Here is a 23,699-nt window from a genome sequence, read left to right on the forward strand (position 1 = left end):
TAGTGTTCTTTTTTGAATGATTTTGGGGATCCATCCTGATTCTGTCCTTGCATCTCTCAGTTTTACAGGAGATTCAAAGCTGGCCTCTAGCATGCGCTACGTGGAGACCCAGTCCATGCAGATTGGAGCTTCCTATATGATACAGTTCAACCTGGTGATGGGCTGTGGTCAGGCCTTCACCCCTCACATGGACAACCAGGTGAAACTGGAGTACTCCACCAACCATGGCCTCACGTGGCATCTTGTTCAGGAGGTGAGGCTGGCAGCGAGGACATTTGTCTTCCATAAACTCTGCTTTATACAAAGACAGTCTGAAATACATTTTTGGCATTGAACAAAGATGTTTTCCTTTTCACCTTTCAGTAAATAAATTCTCTGTTGTAATCTGTCAAAATTATTAATAGGGGTATTTAGACTGTTCCTTATAATATTTGGAAGAAAGGTATCTGAAAGCCTGAAACAAAATAGTGACAGGAATGGACAAAGGCTGAGAAAAAAACTGGGCCACAGTTAGAGCTACAGGGTAATGGCTGAGATCTTTCCTGTGCTATTGCTTTGTTTTTCTAAGCAAAACGCATCTACTGTTTCCTGGAATTTAAATGGATAGACATTCTTTCTGCCCTTGTGCACAGCCATTTGGTAAATGGAAGCACATTCCTTCAGGGGATTGTAATGCAGAGCTTTCATCTCCCAGCCCGGTTCAGGCTCAGTCCAGGCTGGAGTGACCGACCCTGTTCCCCCACTCTGCTGCGAGTGCAAACAGCAGCCCTGGCTGCTCTTCCCCCGGGTGCCTCCGTGCTGCCTCAGCACAAATGGAGGAGCACGGAGTTCATGCTCTGGTTTTCCCTCTCAGATGAAAAGCTGGACTTTCCCTGGACTCGGGGTGAACTGACCAAGGTCCTTTGGCTGCCTCTGAGCAGGTTCAGAGGGTGTCAGGGAACTTGTCCTGCTGCCTTTCCACTGCCTGCTCTGCAGGCTCACCAAAGGATTTGTATGCAAAGTTCCACACCTTCTATGAGCAATTAAAGCTTTGCCTGGTTACCCTTGCCATGCTGTGTTTTGCCACATTTACTTTGGTGGGCATAATTAAGAAACCTCAATAAATGAATTTTTAAACTTTGAAAATCCAAATAATGATTTCTTATCTTAAACAGAATCCAGACAAAAGCTATAAATCATATCTTTCAAACCCTGTTCATGTCTTGTATACCTAGCAAGCATCATCATCTTGATGTCCAAGAATAGTTCCTAGCAGTGGGTGTTTGGAGTTTGTGCTTGGCATCCATGGAAGATAAGTTAGCTTCATATTTTAGTGCTCCTTTCCTTGCTCAGTAGAGCAGAAATCAGGGAGAACATGCAGCCAAATCATTTTTCTCACACCACCCATGTTGCTGTGATAAAAGAGTATTTGTAGTATATTTCAAGGACATAACCTGGCAAATAAACAAAACACTAATTAATTAAAATGTTTGAAAATTTTGTTTGCTTTGTGATCACTGATCTTTATTAGATCCAGTTTTCTATTATGTTTTAGGGGAGATGAATCACGAAAAAATGTTTGAAAATTGCTGGAAAGGAAACTAAGCCTTTAGAAAATCTACTAAAACAAAAAAAAAAACAGAATAAGGTCTCAGATCTTCATTTAATACTCTAAGATGTTTTAGCAATAAATTTTTCTGTAAAATAATATATTCTGCCCTTCTTCATATTTAATACATAACTATTACTGTATAATTTAACTATATAAATATTCTTAATCGCCATCACTTCTGTAGAGCATCACTGCTTTATTATTAGTTTTAGAACAGTCAGAGTAGGCTACTTGCATGAGCAGGTGTCTGTTCTCTTGCCTGATACCCTTCATGGGGGTGAGCACAGCAGTGACCAGTGAAATTCTCCTGGGCATGTGGGGATGGTCAGGAAAAGCTGTTCTGTGGCAGAAGGGACTCTGAACTGGTAGCTAGGAGAGGATCATGTAGGTTGGTAATAACTTCCAAGCACTTTATTAATACCTCATAGGCCAAATTTTTTGGGTGCTGTTCTGGCAAAAAGGAAATAAATTAATGGGATATTGCAAAAACTGACATAACATTGGAAGGGCAGTGCTGGAAAACAGTAAGAAGCTGGGATAATGGACTTCATTTATATTTAATATCAAAAAGATGTGACAATGATCATATTTTCTGAATTTAAAAAAAATAGAATTTGAGAAACAGACCTCAACAGGAATCTGAGTTAAATGCAGAAATAGTCCTAGAAGAAGGAGCACTTGCTGCAGGTGTCAAAGCTGCAGAGCTTGGGATGGGCCCAAGGACAAAACTTCAGCAGGCTGTGGCTGGGCCCTCTGGTGTGTGTCTGTCTGCCCCTACTGCTGCTCCCCACTGCAGATGGAGGGTGTGGGGCCAGTCAGCATGGCCAGGAAAAGCCTCACAATAGGTCTCTAAAATGACCTTTATGATAGTCTCTAAGTCACTTTCATAGTGATCTTGTATCCTCACTTCATAGTCCATGGTGGATGCTGGGGTGAAGATAGTAAAAACCAGAGAGATAGACATTCCTCATGGAGGAAAGCAAAACAGTCATGAATGCTAAACTCTTTAAATAGATTCATATGGCTTTCTTCCATCCTCAGTTGTACTACTGGTTTTCTGAGAAATTTCTCCACTTCATGCCAGGATTTCTCTCTTCTGTGTCTTTCACTCCAACATCTGGACCCAGACAAGCTCCTGGTTCTGTGACTGTTTGACCCTTGTTTCTGTTCCCAGTTATTCCTCAACATTAAATCTAGTTTTGGAATGTTTTATTTTAAGGAATGCCTTCCCAGTATGCCAAGCTGTCAGGAGTTTACATCAGCAAGTATTTACCACTCCAGTGAATTCACTCAGTGGAGGAGAATCACTGTTCTTTTACCACAGAAGACTTGGTAAGCATTTCTTTCCTATCTTTAAACACTCTTTTTTGTGGGGGGAGGGAAGGGCAGGGGGGTGTTGTGCAGACAATTTGTCACACCAATTGCTGTGACAAATGTCAAGTCCTCTGCAGGACATACTCAAGCCAATAGGTAGAGTCCCAGGGCTGACCCAGTCTCAGGTATTTCCCATAAAATGCATTCCTTACATAATTAGAGAATAAAAGTTGGTGAAGTCAACAGAAACTATTGTTTAGGATTGTTTTTAATACGTACTCTGACTCTCCTCATAAAGTTCAGACTTTTCAAAAATAGTGGCACTTTTCTATAAATGCCCTATTGGAGGAAGGCTTTATTTGGATTGTTAATTTTTATTTTGCACATTCCTTATTGTTTACATCTTCAGACCAAAGCCCTGTATAAACAATAACTAATGATTCATTTCTGGGAATTTTTTAACTCTTGTTTCTTTTTATAGCATGTCTTAAAAAATAACATTCTCTCATGCAAAAAAAAGAGAAACAAAAATTACCAGAAAGCCTATTCATCTTGTTGTAATCAAACTTGATTTGCCTCCCCTAAAATTTTTTAATCACTAAATTGTCTCTTTCATTGTTTATTTTTAAATCTTTATTATGCCATACAAATAAAAATGTTGTCATAAATCCCAACAATCTTCAGGGCATCCTTCATTTGAGAATTTAATTATTGCAATTAGAGTTACATTTTGATTACGTTTGACCTGAATCCATCATAGCAATTGCAATGAGAGCTTGCTCAGATTAAGTCATCATTGTATTTCCCCATCCTTCATCATTATTTTTTTTGCACTCTGCATGGCCTCAGCACAGCCTGTTTCCATCAATCACACCACAATGATACCTTCTTTCAACTCACTGGCCCTTTCTGCTGTACAGCCAATATTCAGCATTTCCTATTTCTAGGCAAAACATCAAAGGCAAATATTGCATCCTTAGAACATATCATATCAGATAATACCAAATGGTGCAAGTAAGTCTACAAATAACTGCTTTGTAGTTAGATTATAATATACTGAATCTTACATGTCATTTTGTGCCACCATACACAAAATCTGTGGGTCACATATGCACTTAGGAGTTTAAAAAGCATCTACAATTTTTTGGGTTACACTCCAAAGTAGGCTGTTATTCCTAATTTATAAAACATATAATGTACTCAAAGGAATTATGCCCTGTGTATTTGATAATGATACTGATGTTGTAGCCCTCTTTTGCTTTAGGATCTACTAATTTTTCTCAGCATATGAGGTGACAGAAGCATACAACTCCATTTTAATTTAGGAGACTGTGGGGAGAAATTATGACGAAGTAATAGCCGGGTTCCTGTTCTATGCTGTGCACAAATCATAAATATTTCACACTCTGTCGTGTATCTGAAGGGATTCCCGTCTGTTAGCAGAGTTTTGTTTGTAATTAAGGTACAAATTACCACTGAAAATTTCTTTGCTCTTCATAGAAGCCATTTTCTGAGTTGTGCTGTGCTGTGGTGTTATCAGGGTGAAGAGGAAGGGTGGCTGCCTTTAAATGGTGGTTCCCCATCAAATGCAATCCAGCACACCACACGTCTCTTTCTAACATTCCTTTCCAGTGGCAAAGAGAAGGTTAAGGGCTCAACAGCTCCTTTGGGTTAAGATTGAGAGGGGATTTTTTACAGCTTTTTAGAGCAGGCTTGTGAGCAGAGAGCAAGTTTCTGCCTTTCCAAAACCTGGGCATTATGGTGACAATTTGATGAGCAGCTCTCCACTGCCAGCCCAGCCAGGTGGTTGGTGGTGCAGGGCTCCTCTTTGGGGTGCCCTCCCTCCTCCTCCTCCTGTCCCTTCCCCACCTGCATCCACCACACAGAGGCAAAACCTCAGTGATGGAAGAACAGTGCAGAGGCAGAGCCAGGTGTTCTGCTTTCCCAAAGCTGGGGTGAGGGGGAGACATCTCTGGACCTTTCTTCTGTTTTACCCACAGAAGGCAAAGGCTGTCACACACCCAGCCTGCCCTGTGCTTACTGCACAGGGAAACCAAGCACCCAAAGGAGGTCTCAGGAATTAGCCTTGTTCTGGCCCTTGCTGGCCTCAGCATGCCCTCACAGCCCTGCACAGCCCTGCTGTGATTGCTGGAGCTTTTACCCCTGGATGCACAGCTCCCAGCTGAGGGTTTGCACCTTGGGCGTGTGGGAAGTGTCAGGCTGTGGCACTGTGCTCATGCAGCTGGAAAATTGTTCAGAGCAGCACCTGTTTCTCTTGTAAACTTTCTGGGTGTGCTGGTATTTCTGCAGATCTGTAGATGTTCTGCATCTAGCAAGCATGAGTTTACAAGGTCCCCATGTTATGTGAGATTTTGGGTTAGGAAACTTGCTGCAAGAATGAGACTTGAAGAAATTAAATGTAAGCACCTGCTTGCTGAAATTGTATTGTACTTGAACTGAACATTTCTAACACTGATGAAAATTAATTTCAGTTTTATGCAAGGCATTTACATATGAACAGGCTTTAATGAGATACAAGCAGCTGTCAGTTGCTGACTTCATAAACAAATCAACACCTAATGACTGAATGAGACCTTCAGGATAATTGGGTAAATGTAATTATGGTAACTCAGAAGGTAGCAAATATAATTTTACCAGCCACAAATTTGCATTAAATCATTAAGGCTTTTAATATCAGGAGAGAAGGCAGTGATTTTATTTTAACTCACATATCAGAAAAATTTTATAACAGAGCATCATTTCACTGGCAGTACTTCTGGGACATGATTTCCTTGTGCTTATGTAAAATGTCACACAACAAAAATGACTTTTATTTGACATCAACCTGAGTTAGATATAATGTCATTAGAGAGCCAGATTGCTTTCTAGTAGCATTAAAAAAAAAATTGAGAAACTATGAGGAACTAGGGAAGTTTATTTTTCTTGTAAGAAATGCTTCCATAGCTCCTCAGTGCTGCACCTCCCATTTCAATAGATGCCCAAACAGTCACTGCCCAGAGAAGCAGTGTTTTATCACTAAGGATGCAGCTGACGCTCATCTCCTTATTCTCTTTTCTTAATTAACATGGCTTTTTTAAATGGTTGATTACCATTTTTAACAGCATAATCCTCTTTAGCTGTTGTTACCTTGAGATGCAGAGCAGCCTTGGAAAGCTTTCAAAAGCAGTGAGCAGGACGGGTTTTTCAGCAGCATTGCTTCTGCAATTGTCACTTCAGTCTAACATGCATTATCCCTCGCCCAGGGAGGACTCTGAATCCATAGAGCTGTCCCTGCCCACAGCCCTGTGATGGTGGCACTGCTTCCCACAGGAGCCCTGGCAGAGGCTGGGTGGGAAGGGGAGGGCAGCCCCTTGTCCTTGCCCTTGGGGCAGTGGGATTCCCATGGTGGCAAAGCTGTCCCTAGGGGAGAGCTGTCTGTCTGAAGGTAAAAATAACTCCTCCCTGCTGGGCTGTCCCCAGCCCCCAGCTGCTGCACATGCCTCCATTTGGGCAACATGTTTGTCTCCAGGTGGTAATGAACCTCCTCCCTTCTTCCCCTCCCCTCAAATGAGAGAAACAATCACTTCATTGGGCTGGGGCAGCCTCTGAGTAGCGAGTGGAGCTGAGTGCACCCTTAGCTTGATGTGCAGCCAACATCTGGAACCGAGGAGGCAGATGGAGCTCTGCACCTGGCAGGGTGGCAGCAGGAATGGGACAGTGAGACTCTCCAGGGAAACATTTTGGTCAGGTGAAACCAATATGATCCTGAGCAAAGGGCGGGAGCAGCTCTGTGCACACCGAGCCCTGGGAACAGCCCCAAGGCAGAGCTGCACAGGGATCTTCTCAGCTGGGGCTCCAGGTGCTGTGCTCCCCTGGGCACAGAGGTGTCCTCTGCCACTGCACAGGGCTGGGCTCTCCCCACTGAGGGTGTAGGTCAGGAGTGAGCCTTGAGCCCAGAGCCAGCCCTGCTGCACCTGAACCAGCCCTGCTGCGTCTGAACCAGCCCTGATGCACCTGCACAGCCCTGATGCACCTGAACCACCCCTGATCCACTGCACAGCCCTGATGTACCTGCACAGCCCTGATGCACTGCACAGCCCTGATGTACCTGCACGGCCCTGATCCATCTGCACAGCCCTGATGTACCTGCACAGCCCTGATGCACCTGAACCAGCCCTGAGGCACCTGCACAGCCCTGATGCACTGCACAGCCCTGATGCACCTGCACGGCCCTGATGTACCTGCACAGCCCTGATGTACCTGAACCAGCCCTGATGCACCTGCACAGCCCTGATGCACCTGCACAGCCCTGATGTACCTGCACAGCCCTGATGCACCTGAACCAGCCCTGATCCATCTGCACACCCCTGATGCACCTGCAAATTTGCCCTTCCAGGTCATGTGCACCTGGCAGCAGCCAGCGAGCAGCCAAGGCAATGCCATCAATGCCACACCAAGCTCTTTTTAGGGGGCACTACCACTTGTTGGGCACCACGAGGCTTCCATGGCACAGTGAAATAGCCTCTGCATCACTGTAAATCTCCCCTGGTTTGCTGCAACACCCCAGGGCTGCAGGGTATCACACCAACTCCACCCATACACCCTCCCTGATGAAAAACAGGGATACCCTAACACAGTGCTCTCCCTCCTGCTACCTGGGAAAATAGGATGACACAGTTTTACTGTGCTGGGAGTTCACAGGGGATGTGTTTGCCTGCTCTAACACTATTCTTTGGTTTCAGTATTGTCATTTTCCTCAGCACACATTAGAGTTAACACCAGTCATTACAGCTCCTTCCAGAGCCTACAGCCTCTGTCAGGGCTCTCTGTGGTGCCATTGATGGGAACATGAACCTCACACCAAAGTGATGTGCTGACTTCAGAGCACTCCAAAAATAAACAGTAAATAATTGCAGTCAATATTGACTGCCCATTGTGCCTTCACAAGCTTGGGAAGTCCTTTGTGTGCTGATTACTGGGATTGCAGACTTTTAATGGATAATTCATAGCTCTTGTAATGTAACCCATCAATACATTATGTCCTGAGGGAGTATTTAATCAGCAGATTTGCCCCTGCAGATTAACTCTGAGTGCTGTAAAAATGCTTACAGTATTTGCAATATCAAACAGACACTTAAAACAGGCAACAAGGGTCATTTCAATTAAAAATCAAGCCCTTGGGCAGCTTCACATGTTTTTTAAAGAAATTTGTAACTGGTACTTTAAAAATTTATCCATACATGTAGCAGTCTTCTCATATGTGCCAGAGTGGCTAATTGCTGTGCCACTCTGTCCTCTTCAGCTGCACAGGCCTGCTCCCTTCATTTCTTCACTTCCATACGTGCGAGCAGGTGGCTCAGCCACCTTTACAGCATTCATTTTAATAAGTCTTATTCTACATAAATTATTGGGGGTGGGGAAAGGCCTTTGTATCTCCAAGCAGAGTAACAGCATTTTATCCTGTGCCGTAGTAAAGTAACCATATGGCTCAGAAACAAGCTAGAAAAGCTTCTAATAGGAGCTGCCTGCTTCTCCTCCTCAGCACCCCCAACAAGCCCTTGGCCAGACACAGGCCTATCCCATTTAAAATTGGATTTTTAGTTCTCTTCAGTCAGCCTTGCTTTCCCTGTCCTACCCCTCCACAACAACGCAATCCAGCCTCAGTGCCCACATTGCCACCACCACCCCTTTTTACTTGGAGTGTAGAATCTCTGTATCCCCTATTTGGGAGTGGCCACCAGCCAGTGTCTGTAACCAGTTGGATGTGCACCGTTTGGCAGGGTAGCTTGAGAAGGCTTGATGATGAGAAAGATTGCTTTTCTCATTATTTACTTTCTTCTCCAGCCTTGGTTTTTGAGGGTGGTGGGTGTCAGACTGGGTTTGGCTAGCAGCAGTCACTCCCATGGAAATGTCAATGTTGCATTGGACAATCTCCTAAAAGGCCAACACTGAGCATTTTTAATGGGTAATATTAGCTAACTTCACTATTGTAAAGAAAAAAAGCTGTTGAAGATAAAGCTATTTAGAAAGGAGAAGCTAAAGCAAGATTTTGTGCTTGAAGAATATTACAAATATCCAGAGATTAGTTAGGCAAGGAAATTAATTTGATGATCCCCCACCACAAACCTTGGATGTCACAGATTTTGGGTTGTTGGCCAAGAGCAAGCTATTTGCAGTGTAGGAAAAAATAGATGCAATGAAACAGGATCTTTGTCAAAAAGTTGCGCTGTCAATGTCACCAGTGATATGTGAGCAAAATCTGGTTTAGAACTATCCTGACCAAAAAAAAAAAAATTATATCCAAGAAAAAAGTCAACTGTTGTTGAATGGAAATAGTTGGTATTCACTTACAGTCAAGAACTTTAATAATTGTTGAAATAATAAATATCAGGAGAAACCTCTTTAAACAGTTTATGACCTGTTAACTGTGACCAAAAATATAAAACACAAAGTCATGCCCTAGATACACCTTTCCAATTTTGCAACCATAGCACAATAAAATTCCAGTAATATTCACAGCTATGCTTGCCTTAAAATAATTCTCAAAATCCCTGCAATTTACTCTTCCTCAGAAATGTCATCAGCCACTGGAAGGTTCATTGTATAGCCCTGTGCCATGACTGGCATCATCTAGAAAGTTAATTTGTAAGAAGCTGTCTTTGATTGTGCCAGCCTTTGCACCCCAGGCTTGGATTGGGATACTATGGGATACTAACTTCATTTTTTTTTTTACATTTACCTCTTTTCCTGCCATTTTGTAAAGAATCCAAAAGTGATGCATTGTTATTGATTCTAAGGTCCAGTGCCACACGTTTCCGCTGGAGCCAGTGCTACTACACAGCCCAGGATGAGTGGGCCCTGGACAACATCTACATTGGCCAGCAGTGCCCCAACATGTGCAGCGGCCATGGCTGGTGTGACCACGGGGTTTGCAGGTATGAGGCATTTGTCAGACCCTCCTAGCAATGCTCTCCTGATACTTCAAGCACCCTACTCTTTTCCATGCTTCCTTTTCTTGGCTGTTGTTGTTATTTTTGTATTAAAAATTAAAAAAACAAAAGCACTCTGCAGGGTGGACCATTCAAGCAGCATTAGCAGCAGTTGCTCCACACCAGCCTGTCCAAGGAGCTGTACCCTTGGCAGATACAAGCACTGGAAGAGCTTTCACCTGCTCCAGGTGTCCTGGTGGGCACTCCAGCCCTTTCCACAAGAGCCCCAGCTCAGGGCCAGAGCTGCTTTGCTGAGTCAGAAGATGCCAGGGACCAGCTGAGCTCTGCTTGGCAGCCACTGTCAGAATGGGTGCTAGACCAAGGATGCAGACTGCTACTCCCTGCCAGCTTCAAATTTTCTGGAGACCCCAGGGCTTTGAGGTTTTTTAATTAAAAAAAATTCCAATTTTCCAGTTATTCAGATTTTTTTCCATGATACAAAACCACAATTCCAAAATGATTTTTGTTTTCAATTATGGTTGTCCACATCGAATTTTATAAGGTCAGTGCACTACCTTAACTAATTTCCAGTATCAAATAAAGTCCTTAAAACTTGTTATGTTTACACTTCCCTCCAGGTGTGATTCAGGGTTTCGGGGTACTGAATGTCAGCCTGAAAATCCCCTTTCTTCAACCATCATGTCTGATTTTGAGAACCCAGACACCCTGAAGACGGAGTGGCAGGAAATTATTGGGGGAGAGGTCGTCAAGCCCGAGGAGGGCTGTGGGGTCATCTCATCTGGCTCCTCACTCTACTTCAACAAGGTAGGGCTGGGGCACTGATAAAGGCACACACTGCAGGTTTCTGTGGAGCATAATGTGGCTGTGAGGCAAAGAGAAGGGAGGTGGAAGAAAGAAGCTGCACCTGATATTAGACGTGTGTTAAACAGCCCAGCTGTGCTCTGCAGGTAAAGAACAAAGCAATCAAAAGAGATTGGGAAAGACACATGCACTGTGTAGCAAAGAAATAGCAGCTGTAATGAAAGGTAGTGTATTGCCAGTGTGCTGGGAAGTGTGTATATTCACAATGTCTTGCCTCGACGTTTTCTTTTTTAAGATTCAGTTTGCAGCCTCCAGCAGCTCCCATTTGTTTCTTCTGTACTGTCCTGGCTAAGAGATGGGGAAAGGTTGGCTTTCCAGGACATAAGCAGCTTAATTTGAGGTCACAGGAACAAAACTATTGAAAAAACCCATTTTTTCAGGCTTTTAGAAAATGTTTAACCTGAAGGAGAATATTCTTTTGTATAACTTGGATACTTTGCAGACAAAAAAATAATAGAACAGGAAGGAGATATGGGGAATTCTGCTAATTAGTAGCAATTACAGCTAAAATAAAAAGGGATCTTTATGACCTAATGTAAGATTATGCATTGTAATCACTGATTTATTTTTGTATTGTTGCTCCTCAGGTCTATTACTAAGGTTTGTTTTGTTCTTAATTGAAAGGAAGAGTGTAAATGCAGCTATGTGCTTCTCCTTTAAAGGTTTGATCAAACTGCCACTGCTGTCATGAGAGCCAGATTAGTCCCTGTAGAGTAACCCAATATGCAACGCTGTGCAATTGTGTGTTGTTTACCTCATTACAAAAATCTAACCCATGAAATAATTTTCAGCACTCCTACATACTCACATCCAGCTCCCCTGGAAATAGAGCTCTGCACTGAAAATTTCGTAATAGCCCAATCAGTATAACTAGCTAATTGTGATAATTGGATTTTTATACATAATTGTCTTCCCTGTTAGATGTTTTTCCTTCTGGCTTGGTTCCTTATGCCAAGTTTCTCAAAAGTATTTGCTAAATTAGAATTAACCTGCTATGATCTTTCTTCTGATTCCTGCTAAGGAGGAGTGAAAAACTCATTTAGAAATTCTTGGCTTCTTTCTATTGATCTCTAAGGGTTATGTTATCACTCATTTCTTGAGTAGTAGCAGTCTGTGTGCCGTCAACAGAAGGTGGTTTATTTAATTTCTGTTTAGATCTTTCTCACACTGTCTAGGGGCCATACTGGTGGATAATAAAAAATTATTTTTATAGTTGCCAAACAGTTCTGTATTGTTTTGGGGAGCTCATATTCACATTTCTTTTCATTTGCTCAAACAGCCACTTTTTATTCGAATGTCTAATGTTTGCTGCCATAATCAATTACTTTTGCCAGAATTAATGTTGGCTTTGTTCTGACAACCCTCCAGCTTTTGTTTTACAACTCATTTCAATCAGTTGTAGGTGTGTTCACAATTCAGAGCTCTTTCAATTAGCAATTCCCTGAGGCTTTATGTCACTCATGCCCTCTCTCAGTTTACCTGGGTCTGTGATTACCCCTTTGGCAGGCACACCTGCTGTGGGGTGCAGATATGGAAAGCTCACCTGGAACAGTTTTAGGGCCAGAGCTTGGCCCACTGCAGGTCAGGACACACAAAGGGTCTTTGCATCCTTAGTACCCATTTCTGGCTCCATTTGATGGTGACAGTTTCAAATTCTGGTGTCTCTAATGAAGCTGTGGAAGCAAAGCACCCAGAGATTATCAGTGTCACCTTGGCCAGCATTAGCCACCTGGGGCTGCGCCCAGGAGCTCAGGGCTGCATCCAGGGCTGAGTTCTTCTCACTCTCATGGCACCATCCAGGAGGGAATTCCAGTCTCAGCTGGGAATAAACAACAAAATAAACCAAACCAAGAACAATTCCAGACTAAATCAGTTATGGTTGTGTCCTGTATGAGCTTTTTGAGAGTCAAAGGATTCTTCAAAGGTTTTGCTGCCTTGGCAAAAGTGGTACAAGCCAACAAAATGTCAGACCTCATGAATTCAGCTTCCAGCAGTCAGTCTCACAGTGCAAGGTGCCCTATTTGGTAGGGTCCACAAATGAGCTCAGCACCCAGGCTCTTATACCAGCCAAGCAAAGTTCTGAGAAAGAAAGCAGTAAACATTCATCTCTGCTGGGTTTACCCTCAGCTGTGTAGAACAAAGAAAGAGGTGGTAAATGGAACAAGATTAAAACTCATCTTATTAAAAAACACAGATGATATTTTAAATCTCAGCTCCCAAATCTTGTAACCTGTGTCCAGCTAGATGATGTCAATTTCTTATCTCAAGTTTATTTGGAAATTTGTCATAACAATCCCAAATGTACAAATGAGAGAGAAAAACACAAACATTACTTAAAACACAGGTGTCAGAACTTGGTTTTTCTTTTTTAAACCTTGGTTTTCCTTTTTTAAACCTTTTTATGCTTGGAGATGGACAGAAACACACTTTTTAAAGAGAATTATAAAGAATAGGCAGGATGACAGTCCTGGTCCATTTTGGGGAGTGGTGCCAGGTTGAAGCTGCTTTAATAAATGCAGAAATACAATCCCTGCATCCTCTCTCCAGCTGTACACAAATGGCTTTGCCCTACCTATAAAAGCTGTGGCAGCCTGATGCTGTGCTGGGGCTGTTCAGATGCAGGGCATGCAGGTCACCTGTCTGGGGACACTGCTCTCATCCTGTGTCCTGCCTTGCCAGCTTCATATCCCATACCAGCATCTTGTAGGTTTGGTGATGTGGAAGTCCACAAGTTCAGCCTCAAGCCCCAGGGCACAAAGGGAAGAGGATTATGGGATAATTTCAGTTACAATAAAAGGCTCTTAAACCTTAAAGCTTTTTTTTCTATGAACATGCTCTGTCTTCTGAACACACACAGAGTGACCACATTGACCTCTTAAGTTCAAAAGCGTACTTGGAAAAGCTGTTCACTCAGTTTTACAAGGCTCCCTGTTTCCCTTAGCTGTGCTTAGGTAAACTTGAAACTAAATCCACAGGTTTTAGTTGAGACACTCCTGATTTACAACGCTTATTAGGAAAAGAATATCGTTTTGTGTAGGAACAAATTTTATTCAGCTGAAGCATGAAGAGAAAATGCCAATCCCTGGTTCTTGTGTAGAAGATGGACCTTGAAGAAGGTATTAGAGGAGCCAATTTCAGGTGATTGGGTAACCTTGTATAGTGAAAGATTTGACCAGGGAAAAAGGACTAGGAAAAAGGACTACTGCTCCATGCATTATCAATAGAAAGCTGAAGACTTAAAAATTTAGCCTGGGTTGATTCAGGATATCCAGCACCTGCTCTTTGTCCTCTGAAGTCACATGGGACCATGAGATTAAATTCTTGTGTGGAAATTGTGTTGTGAATTTTCATTGTGTATTGAAATCAAATAATAAGGTTCTTGTGGGATCAAATCAGGGTGACATAAAGGATGGCCAAGCAGAATAATTGAAAGACAAAAAAAGTCAAGTTGATACAGAAATCAATGTCCTCCATGTTGTGTAATTTTGTGTGTAATGTTCATCTGTGATGGACTTTAAATATGCCTATTCACTGTGAAGGTGCCATAATTAAAATTATTATTGTCCCTCTGTTCTTTGTATTGTAGGCTGGAAAAAGACAGTTGGTAAGCTGGGATTTGGACACAACGTGGGTGGATTTTGTACAGTTTTACATCCAGATTGGAGGAGAGACTTCTTCATGCAATAAACCTGACAGCAGAGAAGAAGGTGTGCTGCTGCAGTACAGCAATAACGGCGGGATCAATTGGCAGCTACTAGCCGAAATGTATTTCTCTGACTTCAGCAAACCCAGGTATAATTTTGATCTAAATTAAATAATCCACATCAGCTTTTAAAAATATATATTTCTCAACTTATGAAAACATGAATCATAATTCAAATTTATAATGCTTAGAAGTCATCATTACTTTTTCTGACTGGCACAGTAAACTCCTGTCACTGGGAATGAAAACTGTAATGAAAGTGGGCCTTACGGTCTTAAGTAAAATATAAAATTTCCTATCATCTTCTATGTGAAACATGACTAAAATGCTAAATCTGCAAAACATTAGCAAGCAAATACAGAACTTGCTTAAAAGAGGTGCAGAAATCTTCCATTTCCTCTGACTCTGATTTCAGATCTAATGTACATGCATTAATGTCATATGAAGCAAAAACTCCTTTAAATAAATATTTAAGGAGGAGAAGAAATCATGTTCAGCCATTCAAACTTGGTGTCAGATACCCTGTCAGTGAAAATTTAAATTATATTTGTCTACACGGATGTTAACATGATTTTTCTATTACCCGTAGTCCATGTCTTTCAGCATACAAAGATCTGTATAGAAGGCCTGAAATATTTTACCCAAAGAAAACTGCTACATAATCTATTGCATTGTAACAGAAGGATGCTTTTGTCTACAAATAGGACCAATCAGCAGAAGAGAATGAGAAATTAATTTTGGTAGCATATACCACTATTACTTCCTGGCATCAGAACATGGATCAGCTGAACAGTTTAATTCAAAGCTAGAGAGCTCAAATCAGTTCCCTATTGTGTTTGGCAATATAGTAATAGAGCAGAAAAAACATACATTTTCTTAAAGAGTTTACAAGAAGAACAAAGAAGGCTTCTTGATATGCAGTGCATAAATAGGTATCTAGATATATGGGAAAATTGAATAATAGCATCACAGAATCCTTAAAGTTGGAAAAGGCCTCCAAGATCATGAAATTCAACCTTTGACCCAACATCACCATATCAACTAAATTACAGCACTAAGTGCCATATCCAGGGTTTTTTTGGACAGTTCCAGGGATGGTGACTCCTCCAGCTCCCTGGGCAGCCCAAGGAGCCCCAGTGCCTGACTACCTTTTAGTGGAGAAACTCTGCCTGTTGTCCAACCCAAACCAATGTAGCTTCACAGAGAAAAGCAAGGCACAATTCTTCCCGAGAATATTTCTGAGATTCACATTCTCTGAACCTCAGAAGAAGGAAAAACAATTCTTATCATTTGCTGTGCCTATGTTTGTGCAAAAGTAGAGTGCAATATGGAGATTGTTTACCCAAAGTGATGGTGTTTTGTTTCCTTGGCCTATCAGGACCAAGTGTGTGTATGTGTGTGTGTGTTGGGACTGTCGGCTCACAGTCACAAGATTCAGTGCAGTGTGTGCAGAGTGAGTGCTTGGCACATTCAGTTTAGATGTAATGTAATATAGTATAATAAAGTAATTAATTAGCCTTCTGATATCAATGGAGTCCTCCTCATCATTCTCTCCCCTCACTGGTTGCCTGCAAATTCAATAAACTTCCTCTGGCAGAGTTTGAGGCAATGTACTCATGTCCCTGGTTGCCTGGGAGAAAAGGTTGATTACCCCGTCTTACTACAACCTCCTTTCAGGTAGTTGTAGAGAGCAATGAGGTCTCTGCTGAGCCACCTTTTGTCCAGACTAAGCAACCCAAACTTCCTCAGCTGCACCTCATATGAGTTACTCTCTTAGACCCTTCCCCAGCTTTGCTGCCCTTCTCTGGACACACAAATTACTGAGGACTTTTACAAATAAGATAGCTGCTGGCTTTCCTGTCTCTTTTCACTGTTTAGTGATACACTTCTCTACAAACTGTGTTCTCTGAGGTTCGGCTCTGTTTGTGTTCCTCAGGTTTGTGTATCTGGAGCTGCCAGCTGCAGCCAAGACCCCCTGCACCAGGTTTCGCTGGTGGCAGCCGGTGTTCTCAGGGGAAGGGTACGACCAGTGGGCCATTGACGACATCATCATCCTGTCAGAGAAGCAGAAGCACATCATCCCTGTCGTGAATCCCACCTTGCCACAGGTAATAAGCAAGAGCAGGCTGTGGGCATCCCCAGGAAACAGGAACTATCCTGTTAGGAGACTTGTTTGAACATAGTTTTCATTGAAAATACTGGGTTTATTTAAAGAGACAGCTGCAGTGCTTGCAGCTGCATCTCTGTGTGGGAATAACCTGGGTCTTTGCACAAAATCATCAGGCTCCTAAGCTTTGTGTCAGATGATGTAATCATGTATCTCTGCAAAAAGTCAAGACTGAAGTTTTGGCAATAAAAGTTTTTTTGAAAACTAGAGAAAATAAAAATTGCAAAATTTGAAGGTTCATCATTTTGGGAATTATTCTGAAGTCACAGCACAAGGGGATAATACCTCTGGCTTTTCTTTTCATTTCTAACAGAACTTTTATGAAAAGCCAGCATTTGATTACCCTATGAACCAGATGAGTGTATGGTTGATGCTGGCCAATGAAGGGATGACCAAAAATGAAAGTTTCTGCTCTGCGACCCCCTCTGCCATGCTGTTTGGTAAATCGGATGGAGACCGCTTTGCAGTGACTCGAGATTTAACCCTGAAGCCTGGATATGTCCTGCAGTTCAAGGTATTCCTTAAACATAAATCTGTGCAACAATATCAGTAAAATTGTCCTTAGCCAATATTTGCAAGATGCCACTGGGGCCACAGCTCAAACAAAGGTGATAAAATAGACAATTGTGTAAAAAGACATGAAAAGCACAATTATGAACCCATACAGAATAAAATGCCATCCTGCTTTCTAGAATAGCCAAAACCTTGGTGCTTGAAAGCATTTTTACTCCTCTGGAGAAGTTTAAAGGTTTTTGTTCTTCAGCACATTTGAGAAGTGGCTTGAAGTACATGTCATTATATTCAAGTCAGTACTAGGAAATACTACTGCACTGTCAAGCCCAAAAGGATTTACCCTGTCTGGGGCTCTGTGAGTACAAAAGCTCCAATGTGGTTTGGGTTCATTTTTTGTATTTTAAACTATTTAAGGACTTACAAGCTGCTCTGTACTCCAGTGTGTGTTTTTCATATAATTTACTTTTATTGTGTCAATGAATATAGGCTCCAATTAGCATTTTCTTCTTTAAAGAGCTTACAAAAAATTTCAGTGGTCTGACAATACATCAGAATATGAGCTCCAAAGAAAGTGTATTTGCTTTGACAAGCTCTTGTTTCTGAACCCTAATCAAAATTTTATTGAGTTTATAATGAAATCCCATTGGTGAATTCTGGAAGTTGGTTGCAATGCAATTTTAATGAGCTCCCCACAAATACATGGTCCTTACATAATTGGTGGATACAGACACTGAATAATTTACTAGTGGAATTATTAAAAAGATCAGATGTTTACAGGCAGCTTTTCAAATATAATTCCCACAGTTCTATAAATAGGAAAGTTCGTTAGAAATACTGGGATTTGTAAAATTATCTAATTTCAACTAAAAAATATGCTAATAAGATGCTATACAAACTGGGGGATTTCAGTACAATTTTCTTGTGAGTATTGCATGTAGTTTTATACTTTAAATTGTTTAAAACCTAAGGATATCTCAATAAATAAATACCATTTAGGCAGGAAAAGGGTTATGCTATTTGCCTCTTCACCACCTTCCTGTACTTCAGTGATGAAGTGTCCATTCTCTAGGTTTGATGATCAACAGCAATTAAGAATTTGTCTTGGTTTAAAAAAAATACTTAAAAATGTTTCGTAACCTTCCATCACTGAAGCACTTGACAATGTAACATAACTATACAAAACATGAGAATGTGTCACAGAACAGTGAGTTCTTCTTTATAAAGTCTATTATTTAAGGACTGAATTTATACTTTTTTGGAAAGCTTTTCAGCCTGCACATAAATGTGTTAGTCCTATTTGCATGCTTTCATGAGTGTGTGAAATTTCCATTTTAAATAGCAGACTGGAATAATTTTGCATTGATAAGCTCAAAGACAGTAATTTGTTAGAATTATTTCATTTTACATGAATGATTTTGTTTTACATGTTGCCTTCTACAACTCAAGTAGAATTTCTGCAATAAACCAAGGAAAACTAATATTTTTCTGATAGCTTGAAGAATGAAACTGAAACTTCAAATCAGCAGTTGATTTTGGTCGTGGCAGCATTCTCATTTTACATTTTAATACGCATTTTTTCTTCTTAATCCAAATGTTACTCTGTTTTGGGGGCCCAAACTGCAGTGCCAGCTCACAGACATCATTCCTGCAAGGCAGTGACACGGCTGTGGTTAGGGCTAACCTGGCAGTCAGGCTGATCCTCTGGGCACACTGGGCTGCAGATGGGATGGATCCTAGAGGATACAGCTCTTTCCACTCCTGGGCACGCAGGTGCCTGCACAGAGCTTGCTGTTTGGGGCTTGTATGCACAGGGACACTTGGAAAGTTCTTTGCACCTCTTTGTGTGCTGAACTCAGCAACCTTAATGAAGGAAGGTGGGAATTTTTACCAAGAAATGTCATATTTCCATGTGGGAAGCAGACTCCAAGCAGTCTGCCAGCAGGGTTCAGAGCCAGTGCTCAGAGCATTAAACCTCCCAGCACAAAAGGTCAAAGGTGGTTTGCAGCCAATAAGTACTAATAACAGTGCAGTTTTTTCATGTCATCTCTGTTAGGAAAATTAATCCACAAACACCAGAGGTTTATGTCCAAAAAGGAGACAGAGGAGTCCTTTTACTTTATATGAATAAAGAGAGAGGCCATGGGGCATTCCCCTGGGATCTCTCAAATTTTTGGAGGATGCAGCCTCCTTTTTATTCTAATTTCCCAGCTGCATTTCCCTTCTCTCTTTCCCCATTGGCTGAGGTACTTGAGGTACAGACTTCCCGATACGCCTGATCCCAAAGATTTCCCTCTAATGTATACCTGTCCCTTCTAATTTTTGATTCTTGTGGAATTTAGGTGGTTTTCTTCCCCATTGTTTCTTTCATCTTTCAATGTCTAATTTCATTAATCAGCAAACCTGAAGTTTATTTGTAAAACCAAATATCTTTTTCCCATTCATCAATCAGTAGAATCCTTCCCATTGTTTCTTTTATCTCTGAGCGCCAGTTTACCTACCAGGAGACCCACAGCTTGTTTGTAAAGACAAACCTGCTATTTCCCTCATCTCTGGCTCTCTGCTTCTTTGCAGCTGAACATTGGCTGCACCAGCCAGTACAGCAGCTCTGCCCCCGTGCTGCTGCAGTACTCGCACGACGCTGGGCTCTTCTGGTCGCTGGTGAAGGAGGGCTGCTACCCCGCGTCCCCCGGCACCAAGGGCTGCGAGGGCAGCTCCCGGGAGCTCAGCGAGCCCTCCGTGTACCACACCGGCGACTTTGAGGACTGGACAAGAGTCACCATTGTTATCCCCAGGTCGCTCGCAGCCAGGTACGGTGCGTTGTGAACCAGCGATGCCAGTGGGACACGGGGATTAGCTGATTTAGCTGCTTCTGGAACGGTACATCCAAGTAGCAAAGCTGTGTTGTGTTGCACTACAGAGTTTGTTTAGTTGTTGTTTTGCACTGGGTTATTAGAGGATACCTCCCTGGTGGTCTATTCCTTGGTCAGTCCCTCCCCTTGCCCCTCCCTACTGGTATCCCATTGGCCATGCTCCTCCTCCTCCACTCCCCATTCCCCAGGTATAAAACTCTCCTGCCAAGACCCATCAGGCCTCTTCCCACATGGGTTTTTCCATCTGGTGGTTCTCAACTTAATTAACAGAGGACATGTGTCCCCACATGGAGAAGAGCACTTCTGGTTTTTTGCTTTGGTCTGTGTAAGATCACACCCTCCTGTGCGGGCTGAGGGTCCATAGCCAGCTGGGTTGGACCCAAACAGCCCATCCAGACCTGGTCTTGCAGGTGCTCCCGGAGCTCAGTGAGCCCTCCGTGTACCACACAGGAGACTTTGAGTTACTCTTGTTATCCCCAGGTCACTCGCAGCCAGGTACAGTGCATTGTAAACCAGTGATGCCAGTGGGACACGGGGATTAGCTGATTTAGCTGCTTCTAGAATGGTACATTAGGGAAAAGTTGCAAATCTGTGAATAAAAGCAGTGTTACAATATGGCAGAGCTGGGGGAAATATACTATGCTGCCCCAAGCAGTGTGAATTTTCCATTTTAAAGGTGTCAGATTGGTCTGTAATAGATAATTAAATTAAAAAGCAGCGAGCAACCCAGCACTTTTTAATTTGACACCAATCCTTTCATTGTCTTTATCCATGTCAGCTAGGTCAAAGGCACCAGCAAGAGAGTACTAAGTCACATGAATTAAATAAGCCATTTGAACAGGATTAATTTTAGTTACCACTAGGCAAAGAAACTTTAGCAAGGTATTTGAGCTGATGCATAACGTGCTGTGTCACTGAAGGCAGCCGGGACAGCCAGAGGCAAAGGAGGGAAGAATGGCATATCTGCAAGCACAACCTCAGCCCCAGATTAATACAAGTGAGAAAACATCAGATGGTGGAAGACACAAGCCTTGAAATCAGGAGGGTTTTCTGGATCTTCACCCAAATCTTATCTGGATTTGGGTGAAGTTCTTCACTCCCCTTACTCTGTCTTACTCCATCAGTAAAACACCCCGACCTGATTTGTTGGATGCACCAAGCAGTGCCACCACAACCACCCCACCAGGCCCTTGGCCATGTTCCCCTGCCTCTCACCCTCCCAGCAGCTTCTCTAGTGCTGCCTCTGGGTTTCCAACCCATCCTCCTCCCTCATCCTCAATACCATTTCAGTGTGTGGCATATTTTGTAGCAGGGGAGCCGGTGCCTCTGCTGCAAGGACTTGAAATAGCAGTGTGTACCATAACAAGTTTGTCTTTTCTTCAGTAATTAGCCAATAAAAGCAGGTGCCAAGTTGCACAGATCTGACACCAGCTGATTTGATTTACCCAAAACAAGCAGGGCAGAATCAATAGCAGCAATCTGTTTGGCATTATGTGCAGTAATGTGATCAGGAATAAGAAGCTCATGCTAATACATTAAAAATGTAAGTATTGTGACTGCAATGAGTGTTTTGGCATGTTGAGACCTGAGTTTGTTGTGGGCCACTTAGGAAATCATGGTTCACAGGTTAACCAGAGAGCATCCCATTTCATTATTTGCTACCAAGCATGAGCATGATCTACCAAATCCCAGTGCACAGCAAAAAAAGAAAAAGCAATAGGTTTATTATATTTTAGGCAGAGCAGCAAGGAGGATATTAGTTAATCCGTTATATTGGCAAAGAGATTTTAAATCCATTCCCCTCTCTGGAGCTCATGTAACATGATCAGTATCATAAAAGTTAAAGACTGGAAATTAATTACCAAAATATTTTTTCTTCAACAAACTTCCTATGCAGTGAGTCAGATTTGTGGGCAGAGTAGGATCTTCTGATGAAGTTTATTAAGGAAGGCCTCCCACTGAGTCATGAGGTCAAGAAAGAATCCCACTGCTTTCTTAACTCCTTCTCAGAGGGGAACCTGGGTGCAGCTGGATCCAATCTTAGCCCTGGACTTTGTCAGTGGTTTATGTCTAAAGGGTTATACAGGTGTAAATTAACCTTTACACAAGGTTGTCCTTCAGGATTAAGGATGGCAAACTAGATATATTTATATAAACATGTTTATTTATGATTTATTATGGTAACAATTAGACAAGAAGATCTTAATCAGAATTATTTACTACACAGTATTGGAGCCATAACAACTATTATAATATACTGCTCTATGAAGCAACATTGAAGCAACTGTATCAAAGCAATTGTATTAAAGCTAGCATAAATTATTATTTAGTAGAGATTGATGTTCCTCACATATACAATGACTGTGGGCAAATTTTTTGCTCAGTCTCAAAGATTAACCTTTAGTTATTGTATCCCCACTCAATGGAGGAATCTGCAGCCACTCCAAGAAGGGGTATGTTAGAAAACCGTGCCATTAAAATTTGGGACTAGACTTTTAGAGTATGAACTGATGGACTGTCAATCATGTGTCTCTGGGCCAGCTGTGTCAGCTCAGCAGCCTTAAACAAGTTCTTAGTGATATTGTTTGTTCCTTCATCCGTGTTTTACCAGGTCTACTGCATCTCCATCTCACTGTCAGGATGTTTAACTTTGAGATTGATGAGTCAGACTTGTTACTTCTGTTTAGAGAGTGGCTTTTTTTCTTATACCCAAATAACGTAAATGTTTTTTACTCAAAAGTGCACAACCCTATCATAAACTCTGCATTGCTGCCATCACGGAGCTCCTTTCAAAAATACTCTAAGAAATGAAGTTCAGGGATTTTGGTATGTAATTAGCACCTCAGGCTGGACTGATTAGTAAAAAGCATCTTCAAAGTCACGTTAATCATTCACTGTTGTTGATAAAACCAAGTATTTGTTCTTTGCTTCTCACTGATGGATATGGGCCAGAGAAACACAGGGAATCAAAATACAGCCAAAAAGTCTGAAAGAAATATCCTTAAGCAATGTTGCACAAATGCAGCATGACAGAAATCCAAGCATCCTATTTGCAAATGGCTGTTTTGGGAAAAGGTCCTTTTAATCTCATGGAAGGAGCAGTAGCTATTGAAGCCAGGAGCAGCAATAGGAGCAAGGGTGGGTAGGATGGTTGGGACAGATGGAGGTGAGAGATCTCTGAAGCCAGGTTGTGGAACCTGAGTGCAGGGCCCTGCTTGGAGCAGGGCTACAAGAGGAGCTCCAAAGAGTTTGAAAGAGAGAGAGAAAGTGAGAGAGAGCAAGAGGAAAAGAGAGAGGACGAAAGAGTAACAGAGGATTAAGTTCTCATTACAACACTATAAATCTTCTTCCGTGCTGAATATTCTAATTTTCACTAGTTAATTTAGTATAAGACACAATCCTATAGCATTTACAGCCTATAAGAATCACTGCATTACTGTAGTGTGTTACATTTTAAACCCTAAAAGCTACTCTTTGGGCCCCTTCTGCTAAGCTAGTAGGGTCTGCTCTGACACTTGGACCTGTCCGCAATTAGAGAGTATTGTCTAATCAAAAGGGGATGACCTTCAGCTGGCTATACTATTGTTTTCCAGTTGTTCAGTAACTGAAATGAAGTTCAGGGATTTTGATATGTAATTAGCACTTCAGGTTGGACTGAGTAGTAAAAAGCATCTTCAGAGTCATGTTAATCATTCACTGTTGTTGATAAAACCATGTATTTGTTCTTTGC

The 23,699-nt window shown here is 42.0% G+C and overlaps 1 protein-coding gene across 3 annotated transcripts in view; it reads left to right on the forward strand.

Moving 5' to 3' along the window:
* RELN (reelin) overlaps positions 1-23,699 on the forward strand; it is a 283,741-nt gene that overhangs the window by 193,932 nt on the left and 66,110 nt on the right. For 2 of the 3 annotated variants that reach the window (XM_064702886.1, XM_064702888.1), the window contains exons 21-28: positions 61-253; positions 2,811-2,923; positions 9,703-9,840; positions 10,473-10,659; positions 14,303-14,508; positions 16,356-16,527; positions 16,900-17,100; positions 19,671-19,906. In XM_064702886.1, the coding sequence (XP_064558956.1) occupies positions 61-253; positions 2,811-2,923; positions 9,703-9,840; positions 10,473-10,659; positions 14,303-14,508; positions 16,356-16,527; positions 16,900-17,100; positions 19,671-19,906 (1,446 nt within the window). Of the gene's footprint in view, positions 1-60; positions 254-2,810; positions 2,924-9,702; positions 9,841-10,472; positions 10,660-14,302; positions 14,509-16,355; positions 16,528-16,899; positions 17,101-19,670; positions 19,907-20,449; positions 20,465-23,699 lie in introns of all 3 variants that reach the window. The other variant, XM_064702887.1, reaches the window with a different exon arrangement.

This window comes from Zonotrichia leucophrys, chromosome 1A (genome assembly GCF_028769735.1).
Source record: "Zonotrichia leucophrys gambelii isolate GWCS_2022_RI chromosome 1A, RI_Zleu_2.0, whole genome shotgun sequence".
NCBI lineage: Eukaryota > Metazoa > Chordata > Aves > Passeriformes > Passerellidae > Zonotrichia > Zonotrichia leucophrys.